Source organism: Amblyraja radiata, chromosome 25 (genome assembly GCF_010909765.2).
Source record: "Amblyraja radiata isolate CabotCenter1 chromosome 25, sAmbRad1.1.pri, whole genome shotgun sequence".
Classification (NCBI taxonomy): domain Eukaryota; kingdom Metazoa; phylum Chordata; class Chondrichthyes; order Rajiformes; family Rajidae; genus Amblyraja; species Amblyraja radiata.
The window spans coordinates 28,153,202-28,167,217 of NC_045980.1; the positions used below are offsets into that span (position 1 = coordinate 28,153,202).

Genomic DNA, 14,016 nt, shown 5'->3' on the forward strand with positions numbered 1-14,016 from the left:
ATTCAATACAATTTGAAGTTATTGCAAGTTTTTAATCAAATTATATTTTAAGGCTGAACAATCAATGTATGTGATACTATTTTTCCCACAGGGGGAGCTGGTTCGTTCATATTCTGGGGCGACACATCCACGGATGATTAATCTGTTGCTGCCTTTGCATGATGCATTCAGTGTTGGGTTTGTGCTTAACTGGATGGGATTTATGTGACAGGGAAAGGGTATGCTTTGTAGCTTAGGCACTCAGTGTTGGATGCATCGTAAGTCAGATGTGAGATAAAGTATCCTTCTGCCTTAACCTTGACCTGGGATGCATCTCAACCTGGTAGGGCAACTGCTCTGACCTTGCCTGCCTGAATCTGCAGAAAGTGGTGAATAGTGCCCAGTCCATCACAGGCTCGCCACTTCCTTCCATCAAGTCCATCTGCACGGTGCATTGCATTAGGAAGGCTGGAAGTATCATGAAGGATAGTAGCCATGCTGGCCATTCCCTTTACTCTCTTCTACCTTTTGGGAGAAGATATAGGAGCTTGAAAAAACAGATGTTCAAACTTAACAGCTTCTTCCCTGCAGCTATCAGACTCCTGAACCAATCATCTTTTACGCATCCCTTTCATGGAGATGTAACCACATACTCTTACCTCAACCTCATTTGGGTCATTCCATTATTACACATCAGGTTTGCTGTACTTTAGATTGCACTACAATCTTTGCAACATTCTGCTGCTCTGCATTTATTGTTCTATTTACTGTTGTATGTATCAATAGACAATTGGTGCAGGAGTAGGCCATGCGGCCCTTCAAGCCAGCACCGCCATTCAATGTGATCTTGGCTGATCATCCACAATCAGTACCCCGTTTCTGCCTTCTCCCCATATCCCCTGACTCCGCTATTTTCAAGAGCCCTATCTAGCTCTCTCTTGAAAGTTTCCAGAGAACCGGCTTCTACCGCTTTCTGATGCAGAGAATTCCACAGACTCACAACTCTGTGTGAAAAAGTGTTTCCTCATCTCCGTTCTAAATGGCTTACCCCTTGTTCTTAAAATGATTCAGTATCATTACCATGTATACAGTTTACACTGCATTTTGTACGAACAAGGAATTTCATTGCATCCTGATGGATATGACTATAAACTGATCTGAACTTTAGTTAAGCAAAGCTATTAATTATGTGGTGGTCTCACATGAGAAATTATTGATATGAGGCTTCTTTCCAGCATGTTTCTGGGTTTGTAGTTGGGGATCATGTTGTGATATTCTCTTAAGCAAATTACCTGGATTCTCATTTAATTTCTACGTTGTGGTGCTCTTCCTGAATGCTAGTGACCCAGGGCAAGTAACGGCTTCTGATAAGGCTAAAGTGCTATCATATTTAGAGTACGATGGTGGAAAGACCTTGGAAGCCAGGAGGTAAATTTAGTCACCAGTGTGTTGGAGTTGCATATCATCGATATGGTGGTTAAATATGATAATTACCAGGCATCTATATGGCAGAAATGTTCCTGTCTATTGATTAAATATATATATATTGCTTGAGTATTGGCTGGATCTTCCTGTATCGAGATATAACTGCTATATTTCCCGAGGAAGGAATTGAATAATGTGGTGTTGTCAAACAACATTCCCTTTTCTGGAGACGCAAGAAACTAGAGATGCCAAAATCTTGAGCAAAAGCAGATTGTTGGAGGAGTTCAGCGGGTTAGACAGTAGCAGCGGGTTAGACAGTAGACATTTCAGGACGTTTCATTCTCCCACATTAACATGACAGAATTATTCTTCAATTATTCCCATCTGTACTCAATATTATCAATATTTGGATGATCAGTTCAGTTCTTGGTTCAGATCTGTTTTGAAGAAGTATAATTTTTGTTCGGATCAGTTTTAAACAAAAGTGTAAACTATGACATTACAGCGAATGGGTCCTGACTGGAAAGGTCGCCTGTCGATTTCCCTCCACAGATGCTGCCTGACTTACAGATTTTCTCCAGCAGTTTGGTTTTTTTTTTGTGTAAGATTCCAGTATTTGCAGTTTCACAGTAAACTGTGATTATTGTAGAGGTACGAAGGTATGGTGGGTGGGGAAATGTCTCACAACTCACTGTAGTTGTTAGATTGACTCAACAGATCACTCCGGAAATTGTACTGAGGAATAATTGGTTATCATACTGTTCGTGCTTCACTGGTTAAAATGTCATATTTTAGTTGGCTGCAATAAAGGGGGTAAAATTGGGAGGGGTGGACAAAAAGTGAAATAAAGGAGTTAAAAGCAGAGAAAATAATTTATTGAGCAACTACGTTGCTAAGTACAGTTGGTGAAGTGCCTATTGATTTATTGTGTGTGCGAATTTAACAGAAATCAGTAAATTATGATATACAATTTATGTAATTCAGAGTTGCCAGGCACTGCTTTATGGTTGTTTATAGTAACCTTGTGAGAAATGTATTTTAACTTTCACTTGGATTTTTGTTGTTGTTTAGGTGGTGTTTTTTGAAGAAGAATGTAGTATCCTATCACGCAGCACCAGCCCCTGGCTGCCTTCATTACAGTATGTATTCCAGGACAAGACTTGTATCTATCTGGTGAGTAAATGGAAAAAGTACAGCAAGACATAAACTGGGGAAAAGTGTGGAAATGCTCTTATTGCCAACAGTTGTGCATGAAGCGGGTGATTGGAAATCATCACACATGTATGCTCAGGAAGATGGCAAACCAAGAGGGAGCGCAAATTTGATTTTCTTTTCATGTTTTTCACACCAAACCTCAACCCCAAAATTCATAATGCGGTCACAGTTGGCTGAGTCACTTCAGCATGAATGCTGCGTGGTCTCCCTTGCTGAATATCCAATTAAGCCTCCTTTCATGGGCCAAGGATCTTCCTCCAAATCCATGGTTGGCAGTATCAAAAAGTTATTTTATTTTCCTTGTGAAGGGTGTAGATTTGTATTTGTAGAAAATATACAAAACACTAAATTGCCTCGTTTCGTTTCTCCTAAACCCGGCCCCCTTGGGAGTAAGTACATTCTAATGGTCGTACAAGATCGTTTTACTCACCGCACACAACACAAGAGTTGGATGTTCCCACCTAATTTGTCACTTATCAACTAAGCTGGAGAAAACTCCAATAGGATGTGGAATCTCAAATCTATTGCCTCCATTCTCAGAAAATAATGGATTTCTCTTTTGCCCCTTCCCAAGAACACATTGTGCTGAACATCTGAAGTATGGCAAATTATTCAAAATCTCAGTGTAGATTTTCTTCTTTGTAATGCTTCTCAAGTATAGTCACAGAGATCAATCCAGCAAAATGATCAGGTTTCTTCAAAAGATCTGGAAAACCTGGAAAGACTTTCTTTGTGGAAGGAACTGAGTTTTGTTGTATACGTAAAGTAAAAAATTGTTTTAATTTAATAATCTGCTCGGACTTTGTAGATGCCCTGATCTTTAAATGATATTTGATAAGGTTGTCACACATGATAGATGATATTATTCTTAATACATTAACTTAGATAGTTTAATGGTATAACATAACCCACATCTACCCTGCTATTCACTTATAACATTTATATCTGTTGAATATTTATTTTTATCCGCATTCAAAATATCAATTTGTGGCCTCCACAGCCTTCTGTGGCAATGAATTCCACAGATTAACCACCCTCTGACTACCGGAATTCAAACCCATCTCCTCAACTGGTCTGTAGACACATATATTCTCTCTCCCCCCCCCCCCCCCTTGCTTTAAAAGCAGTGTTATTTGGTTCCTTCCAATCTACCTGGTCCATTCCAGAAATTGGAGAATTTTGGGAGATACACATTAATGTGTTTTGTTTATCCACTTTGCTCAGAACACCAGATTTTAGGCTTTAAAATGCTAGGGATTTGTTATGGTTCAGTTCCCTTCATTAGGTTTTAAAATAAACGATGTTGTCAATTTGATGTTATCTTTTCTAAGTGTAGCTTCCCTATTGTACCATGGGGTGTCACTAGTGATCTTTTGAATTGGTGCATATTATTTCTATATAGCATTGCTTGATTCAAGTGACTAGATATTTGGAATTATTTTGGGGTGTGTACAGTAAAAAGGAGAGCTTCAGTTTTAATTTATTATTGTCACGTGTACCAAGGTGAAAAACTTTTTGTTGCATGCTATCCAATCAGCGAAAAGACTATTCATGAATCCAATCAAGCCGTCCACAGTGGATACAGATACAGCATGAGGGAATAACGTTTAGTTCAAGATAAAGTCCAGTAAAGTCTGATTTAAGATAGTCCGAAGGTCTCCAATGAGGTGGATGGTAGGTCAGGACCGCACTCTAGTAGAAGACTATTATATGTAAACTTCAAAAGCATGATCTGTCAGTCAGCCTAAACAATACAAAGATTTCCTACCAGCATCTGCAGTTCTTTCTTAAACAAATCAACAAATATTGATATTTTTGTGGATTGAGACTCTAATTTGTCTTGGATTCTCTCGCCAGGGTTCCTGAACCAGCTTAAATGTAGTTGAAGGGTTATTAATAGAAATTGTTGGGAGTATTAGTTGAGTAATAAATATAAATATTTTAAATCTATTTTGGTTTATGGCTGACCATGGGCCTTGCTTGCAACAGAAACCATTTATTTCAGATTTTTCTACCCTGCTGTACAGCTGGATGTAGAGAATATGTTTGTAAGACGTTTCATGTGGATCCTTTTTTCCGTCTTTAATTATCCTTTAACTCCACTTATAAGCATGTGCGGGAGCCATGGCCAAAGGATTTAAGACAAATTGGGGTCTGAATCCACCCAATCTCCTTCCTGAAGTTAGGTGCAGAACTGGCTTGGATGGGGAGTGGGCTGCTTCCAGCGAACACATTTTCTACTGCACTTTTGCTTAATCTTTCAGCTATCACCACCTGACCTACCTATGATGAGAAGGTGCTTAGGACATCACTGTCCCAGCATGGTCACTTATGCTTGTAGACTCCTGCTCTTGGCCAGAGTCTTCTGCTTTCATGCTTAGTTAAAGATTCCTTTGTTCACTTAAGGCTTTGTTACCATGATAATGCTACAAGGAACAGGCCAACTATCTCCAATTATCGAAGGCTTTCTGGTATTTCTTATCTCATCCTCTGTTGCACAGATCGGATCTGTCTGGCATGGTGATGTAGATATAATATGTTATGCAAGTTAAGCCTTAATCTTTGTCACCATGCCAGACAACTTTAGTACCCAGGCAGTAAAGTTGTATCCCTTTCCCTCCAGCACTGGCCTCTGAATGGGTAGGCCACATTAATATTGTCTAGAAGATGGAGGTGTATTGCATTACTCGTAAAGCTAATACTCTCAGAACTGGTTTTTGATTGGAATTGTAGAATATTTATTAGTATGGTTTTTGTTTCAACTAGGTCATGGAATACCAACCAGGAGGTGACCTGCTGGCGCTCCTGAATCGTTACGATGATCAGTTTGATGAGAGTATGGCTCAGTTTTATTTGGCTGAGTTAGTTTTGGCCATTCATAGCGTTCATCAGATGGGTTACGTTCACAGGTTAGCAACTGTGCACAATACTGGAAGTTGATCAATGTTACTAATATGTACAGATGCTGAAGTGAAATGTAGCTGCTCAACCTTCCTCTGTGTGTTCCTTGCCTTTATAAATGGTCAGTTATCACCTTATCTCAGACTAACATTGGAATGGAAAAGCCAGTTTTTGAGAATGATTGATTAAATGGTAAAGAAGAGCAAAAGCACAATTGGATATAGATTGATGAACTGCTTTCCATATTCCAAGGATGATGATCTGTGCTGTTTCCTGTTAAAGTCCTTTCCATTTGGAAATTGGATTGGCATTTCCTATTGCATTTTATTCTAATGCATGTTTTATCTCCCATTTGTACTTCTTGCTCTTCAATGTGCAGAGCTAATTTTAAATAATTAACCACCAAAGTTAAAGTGAAAGACCATGACTTGAGATCTTTGTAAATAACTTAATAAGAAAACAAGGTGCACGTCATGCTGAAATTAGGGACATGTGTGGGAATTAAAGCGGCATTGGCCCTCCCTCAGGATGTTGCTTTTATATGTAAAACTAGACCAAGTGCAGAGTCTGTTCCCCCAACGTGCGGTTGTGGGGGGGAGGCGGCATGCAGCGTCACACACACTAGCTATCCCCCCCCGCACTCACGCTAATTACCCCCCTTGATATTATATTAATATTATTAATTTGCTCCTTTTACCCCATAACCACCCTATCTACTGACGTATAGCCCCCAACTTGCAGTCACATCTAGAGAGGGAGGGGGGGGGGGGGGGGGGTTAGAGAGTGAAGGCAGAGAGAGAAGGGGCAGAGACAGAGAGAGGGGCATGAGGGATAGGGGGGTGGAGAGGAGGAGAAGAGGGAGGGTGGGTGATGGGGGAAAGGTGGGGAGCAGGGAGGGGGAGGGAGGGGGGAGGGAAGAGGGTAGGGGTGTGGGGGAGAGGAGGGGGGGAGAGAGAGGGGAGGGGGGGGAGAGAGAGGGGAGGGGGGGGAGAGAGAGGGGAGGGGGGGAGAGAGAGGGGAGGGGTGGAGAGAGAGGGGAGTGGGGGAGGGGGGAAGAGAGAGGAGGGGAGGGGGGGGAGGGGAGAGGGGGGTGATGGGGAGGGGGGGGGTGGGGAGAGGAGGGGAGAGAGAGAGAGAGAGAGGGAGAGAGGGGGGGGAGAGAGAGAAAGGGAGAGAGACGGGGAGAAAGAGAGAGGGATAGGGAAAGAGAGAGGGATAGGGAGAGACGTGGAGAGGAGGGGGGGAGAGGAGGGGAGGGGGAGAGGAGGGGAGGGGGTGGAGGAGGGGGGGAGAGGAGGGGGGAGAGGAGAGGGGGGAGAGAGGGGGGGGAGGGGGGAGAGAAGAGGGGGGTGATGGGGAGGGGGGGGGGGTGGGGAGAGAGAGGAGGGGAAAGAGAGAGAAAGGGAGAGAGACAGGGGGGAGAGAAAGAGAAAGGGAGAGAGACAGGGGGAGAGAGAGAGAGAAAGAGAGAGGGATAGGGAGAGAGAGAGACGTGGGGAGAGAGGAGGGGAGAGAGAGAGGAGGGGAGAGAGAGAGGAGGGGAGAGAGAGGGGAGAGGAGAGAAGGAGAGAGAAAGAGAGAGAGAGAGAGAGAGAGAGAGAGAGGAGAGGGAGAGAGAGAGGAGAGAGAGAGAGAGAGAGGAGAGAGAGAGGAGGGGAGAGAGAGAGGAGGAGGGAGAGGAGGGGAGAGAGAGAGGAGGGGAGAGAGAGAGGAGGGGAGAGAGAGAGGAGGGGAGAGAGAGAGAGGAGGGGAGAGAGAGAGGAGGGGAGAGAGAGAGAGTGCCTTTTTACCCAAACCCCCCAAACAACCATTTGCAGGCAGTGCTTTTTCCCCCTCAAACTAACCATATTTTCATTTTCAAACCACATTATGGGTACTCACAGCTGTAGAGACATTTGTTCAGTGTCATTCAGAGCTCTGATTGAGGCACACCACTTGCAGAGACTGATTGAGGCACACCACTTGCAGAGACTGATTGAGGCACACCACTTGCAGAGACTGATTGAGGCACACCACTTCCTGGTTTTATAGTCCCTCCCCCTCCCTCCAGCAGGGGCAGCAGAGAGAATGGGGAATTTTGTAAAAACATTAATATCTCTGTCATTTTTCATCGACGGGAAAAATCCTCGGCACACATGCGGCGGAGGGGGGCTCTGAGCGAGGTGGCCAAAAATGACGGCCGTAGGTGGCGGCGATCTCTCGGAAATCACAGCACAGAAGGCCAAAACCAGTCAAGAACAGACTTTTAGTAATATAGATGAAAGCATCGCATTCTATTTTTAAATGGCTGTGGGGGTGGAGGGTAGACTATGCTTTGCCCCATTTCTTGCTGTTGCCTTCTCGTGAGAAAACCTATAGTTGAAATCCTGCCAAACTAAACCTGCAGTATGGTTTGTGTTATTTAGTGCATTTACTTTAAAAAAAATCCACTACACATTGATTTAATGCTTTGTGGGGCAATTTCTACAATGTGGCCACTGCGTATGATGCAGGTGCCTCATAGTATTCAGGATGCATTTCTATGAAGGAGAACACTAATATAATCAGCACACAGCAATACTGGGAATTTGGTTGAGGGCTCTCCCCCTGCTGGCACAATGAATGATCTCACTGATGTCATTTTCCTGATCAAGTGCGCCAACAAGGTAATGTGCAGCGATTGCCATTATGGGTTGCAGTTTAGTTTAGTTTAGAGATACAGCGCGGAAACAGGCCCTTTGGCCCACCGAGTCCGCGCCGAACCAGCGATCCCAGTATATGTTAGCTCTATCTTACACGCAAGAGCAATTTACAGTTTTTTTTTACCGAAGCCAAGTCAACCTATAAACCTGTACGTCTTTGCAGTGCGGGGGGAAAACGGGGCACCCGGGGGGAAATCCACATGGTCACTGGGAGAATATCAAAGAGCTAATGCTGTATTTCCAAAGGTACCTAGATACCTCCTCTTAGTGTTTTCCGGACTGTAGCATCACATCTATAGTTATCAATCTCTAGCACCTATCCTTCCTCGTACCAGCCAATCTTAATCCCACATCCCCCAGTCTCATTGATACTACACTTTGGTATTTTATTCTCACTGCTATTGCACAACAAACCTTAATCTTCCAGTTTTTCCAACCCAATGACTCAGTCCCCAGGCCCTTCCATCGCTCAGCTGATTCCACTAGAATTACTCAACTGTCTTCATGATTCATATGTTGTATTTATTTTTTAAAAAAGGACAATTCGGCATACATGGCTTCCCTTTCGTAAACCAATTCAAGCCAACGACAATCTGGTTAATGTGCATGACGTCGAATCCAGTTCTCTTGACAGATCATTTTCCGTTAAGTGAACACCATATCAGCTGAGCAGAAAATACTGAATAGACAGCCATGTCATATTCTAATGGTAGGATGGTGACTAAAGACAAACAGAGCTTTGAAGTTACAAATCATGGATGCCGCTTTATGTACCTAATGCAAGACTGCTTGGGGTTTCCAAAACTTCGTAGTGGTGGTATATTAGTTTTGTGATATATTTCACTTTGGTGTCTGCTGTTTGTTTAGTATGATTACCACGGTTAACTATACAGGTATTATACTGTAGAAGGACAATGCAGATAATAGAAGAGCTCCTCTGTCTGCCAATTTATGTTGCTTTCCTGCTCTGTTGTTTTTATATGCTGATGTGCTCAATGCTGTAATGAGTCTTGTCTACATCCTGACTCGGATGAGAATGTTATTAATAACCTATCCTGACACTTTTATGTGTAACTCTAAAATCACCCATTAATAACACATTAAATAGCATTGTAGTTACATATATTGTCATTTGAAAGAATGCTTAAATGGTTTCTGTCTTATCCCAGGGACATCAAACCTGAGAATATTCTCATTGATCGAACAGGGCACATTAAATTGGCTGATTTTGGATCGGCAGCCAAACTGACAGCAAACAAAACGGTATGACAAAGACCCCCAGAACATTGAAGTTAGTCTGTACATTGATGTTGAAGTATGCTTAATCCTAGCAATACAATCTGACTCCTTGGTGCATTATGTTTTTGTGAAATCCTGTAAGTGGCTAGAGTTGACCACAAATTAAACATAGCCATAGAGTCATACGGCGAGGAAACAGACCCTTCAGCCCAACTTGCCCACCCTGATCAACATCTACACTAGTCCCATATGCCTGCAATAGGCCCATATCCCTCTAAACCTGTCCTATCCATGTACCTGTCTAAATGTTTCTTAAACTTTGCGATAGTGCCTGCCTCAACTACCTTCTCCGGGAGCTCGTTCCACACACCCACCAACCCTTGTGTGAAAAAGTTACTCCTCGGGTTCCTATTAAATATTTCCCCCCTCTCCTCAAACCTATGTCTTCTGGTTCCTGAGATGCTGTTCCTCAAGTCTGTGCTAGGCTTGGTTGGAACAGTGTAAGACAACAAAGGCAGAAGACTGGAAATGTGATGGCGATTTAAAGTGACGTAACTGGTAGCTCAGGCTTATCTTTGTATTCTGAGTGGAATCTGTGTTAAGATTCTCCAATGTTGAGACTACATTATGAATGCTAAAATCTGGCACAAGTGTATCTTTCCCTCCCCTTCCAGCATTCCAATAGGACTATTTCCATCATGCTGCCTTTGCTGCTCTTCCATCTCGAACAATACTCACTTTCTTACTCGGGCACCTTTCCAGGCATCCCCAGGAACAACTATTCCTTTTGCCTCTTCCCTGCCCATCATTCAGGAACACAAAACTCATTCCAAATGAAGCAGTGATTCACTTTTACCTCATCGCATTAACTTTTTAATTTTGGTTTTGCAAAGTGATTTCCAGCTTCCTTCCATGTAGTATTCATATTTCAAAATTCTTAAAAATATTGCATGCTTCTCAAGGAGTGTAGATTGAGATTGCAAATATATTTGACGATTCTGAGTTTAAAATATGTTTATTTATGTTGACCATTTAAGAATGGCAAATCCAACTGTTATTAGAACTGCTAAAGTCTGCAGGGAGAATAGAAAACATTACGTAAGAAACAGCTTTTGGTACTCAAGTTTTCTTTTGCTTTTTAGATCAGTTGTTGCCCATGGATTGCAAATTAAATGGCTGTCTTAATTCTTCACCTCCCAAAATTATTCCTATTTCACAATCATGTTTTTCAGATACCATATTTTTTTGAGGCTCTGTTAGGCTATAGTCAAGTCAAGTCAAGTTTATTTGTCACATACACATACGAGATGTGCAGTGAAATGAAAGTGGCAATGCTCGCGGACTTTTGTGCAAAAGACAAACAACCAAACAACCAAACAAACTATAAACACAATCATAACACACATATTCTTTTACATAATAAATAATGGAAGGAAAAACGTTCAGTAGAGTTAGTCCCTGGTGAGATAGGCGTTTACAGTCCGAATGGCCTCTGGGAAGAAACTCCTTCTCAACCTCTCCGTTCTCACCGTATGGCAACGGAGGCGTTTGCCTGACCGTAGCAGCTGGAACAGTCCGTTGCAGGGGTGGAAGGGGTCTCTCATGATATTGTTGGCTCTGGAGTTGCACCTCCTGATGTATAGTTCCTGCAGGGGGGCAAGTGAAGTTCCCATAGTACGTTTGGCCGAACGCACTACTCTCTGCAGAGCCTTCTTGTCCTTGGCAGTGCAATTCCCAAACCAGATGGTAATGTTCCCGGACAAGATGCTTTCCACCGCCGCTGCGTAGAAGCACTGGAGGATCCTCGGAGACACTCTGAATTTCCTCAATTGCCTGAGGTGGTAAAGGTGCTGCCTTGCCTTACTCACGAGTGCTGAGGCGTGTGATGCCCATGTCATATCCTCGGAGATGTGGACTCCCAGATATTTAAAACAGTTCACCCTATCCACAGGATCCCCATTTATCCTCAATGGAGTGTATATAGTCAGATGTAATGGCAAACACTGTAAAGCATTAAATAAGTGATCGGTATACATTGCAGGAAGGTTCTGTAAACCATCAAAAGAGCTGTACCCTAAAAGCACTTTTATATTCATAAATTAAAAATATGTTTTTGTGATGTCTGGAGATTTCAGTATAACAATAAAACTCTCATCATATATTTTGGTTCTCAATCTTGGGAAAATACATTTTTCTCAAACAACAAAAAGGGATATTAGGAGATCTGTAGTATATAGTTCTGTAGTATGTAGCAAGGCATCAACCTGGTGCTGTGACTATGAAACTTTATTAGGCTTTCAAAGTGTTGCTTTTATTGAGCACTTGCTGCTATACCCAGTATTGCTTGGGTCATTCTGCTGCAAACACGATTTGCCTTTATTTCCATGCACTTGGATTTTATAATACTCCTTGTAAATGACATAAAATCTAAATTAAATACATAATTTTTCCACGAATAATATAATTTGGGGTTAAAATTATGTAGTTTAACTTGAGTGTTAATTTTATTGTTAAGATTTAAATACACTAGATTTATTCTTTTGCAACTGGTGTAAAATGTATACATTTATATCCCATCTCTGGAAAAACCAACCTATTGGTGAACATGGGAGAAGCATTGGAATTTGCACCTCCCACCAGCTATTTCTGCTCCACTCCATTACTGTAGAAGGGTTCTGACCATTTCCCTCCACTGATGTTGCCAGATCCGAGTTCCTCCAACAGTTTGTTTTTTGCCTGAGATTCCAGCATCTGTACTCTCTTTTTTCTCTCTCTAACTTTTAGTGAGTGTCCTTGTGTCTTGTTAATGCTCATAGCAACACTAAGCTGAACCAAGAACTAAAGTCACTTGAATTGAAAAGGCAGATCAGATGGAATAATTGGTATCCAAGGGATGAAGACATTTTCCCCAAAAGTATTACCAGTCATGCTAGCCTTAATTGTACGTGTCTGTGAGTTTTGAACAGATAATTGTCTGCTGTTACAGAGTATTGGAGGGTCCAAGCTTCTGAGGAGCAAGTTTGGAGCTCCTTTTAGTTCAAGCTTATGTGATGGCAAAGTGATGACAGAGATTTTACAAGTTCAGCAAGAAAATGTACAACTTCAGCAAAGCCTATCACACTGTCCTTAGATTTAAATTGTACAGGCAGTCTGGAAAGCGTTGAAAGAAATATTTTACTTGTGGCCCATGCTGTCATTTTTATTTTGAGTTAAAATTGGTCTTTCACAAAATCCATTGGTAATTCGAATCGTGTTGAATGATAATAGTTTCAACAGATCATTAAATGATGCAACAATTTGACCCTAAGTATTTCATTGAAATCATTCCTGTTAAGTTTTCATGTTTAATTTACCTATTTCCTATTTCCTGATCTGAATCAACTCAAAACAAACTCTCTCGCATATGGATTGTCTGTCAGATGCGCTTGCCTATTAATTTTCTTGCGCAATTGTTTCACTCTTTCCCAAATATGTGAAGCTTTAATGCAGACTTTCAATTCATCTGCTTTAATAACATTTGACAAAAATCTCCAGCTAGCACTAAAATAACACCTCCCATTAATTTATTATTGTGTCTAAGATCTTGCAGCATTTTGATCTGATGCTTCACTGCTCTTGTCCTAGATTCAAAATAAAACTCATTAATTTTATATGAGGAAAATTAAAATTAGGCCCCCTTTGACAGAGGGCCTCCTATGGGAGTTTAGCGCACATCCTTATGCTAAACCTAACTTACATGTCAGAATTTCAGATTTCAAAGTTGTTTTGTTACTGAGCTATGCACGGGACACATGGGCATTCTGTTTTATTATATATATTTAACTTTCCAAGAACATACTCAGAAGGAATTGGGCAGGGCAATTGACTGAAATGCCAATGGGAGCACTTTGGGACCACAGTTCTATTAATTTTAAAATAGTTATGGATAAGGACAGGGCTGGTCCACAAGTTAAAGTTCTAAATTGGGACAAGGTCAACTTTGACGGTATTAGAGAGGAACTTACAACAGTTAATTGGAGTGGATTGTTTGCAGGCAAAGGGACGTCTAGAAATGGGATGCTTTTAAAAGTATGATAGTGAGAGGTTTGCAAATTCCTCAAAGTGAAGGTCAAGACAGATTGGCATAAGGAACCATTGATGATGAGAGAAATTGAGGCTCTTGTCAGGATAAGGAAGGAGGCATGAGTCAGGATTAAGCAGCGGGATCAAGTGTATCCTGAGTAGAATACAGGGGATTGAGGATCATAAGAAGAAATCATGAGGTCAATAAGGGGGCATGAACTAGCACTGGCAGATATTGCAGTTTTCAAAATTACTGTGCGTTGAGCTATTTAAGATAACTCTATTTACTGCAGTAATTATACTGTAGCCATTTAAATCTTGTCACTATGGAAGAAACAAGAATGGTGGAATGATGTTCAATGTTGAGGTAGAGTTTTAAGTATTTAAAATAACTTGCCTGCCATTCAAATAAATTTGCCTTTCATTACTATGCGTTAAAACTGTAATTGACTAAAAATAACAAATTAAAAATTTTTGATGTAGTAATTTCCTGTTTTTAAAAGCGGAAAATACA

General features: G+C 41.5%; 1 protein-coding gene across 7 annotated transcripts in view; it reads left to right on the forward strand.

The window, feature by feature from the left end:
- Positions 1–14,016, forward strand: part of cit (citron rho-interacting serine/threonine kinase) — a 153,229-nt gene that overhangs the window by 13,082 nt on the left and 126,131 nt on the right. For all 7 annotated transcript variants that reach the window (XM_033043639.1, XM_033043633.1, XM_033043640.1 and 4 more), the window contains exons 5-7: positions 2,476–2,577; positions 5,386–5,528; positions 9,371–9,464. In XM_033043639.1, coding sequence (XP_032899530.1) covers positions 2,476–2,577; positions 5,386–5,528; positions 9,371–9,464 — 339 coding nt within the window. The remainder of the gene's footprint in view (positions 1–2,475; positions 2,578–5,385; positions 5,529–9,370; positions 9,465–14,016) is intronic.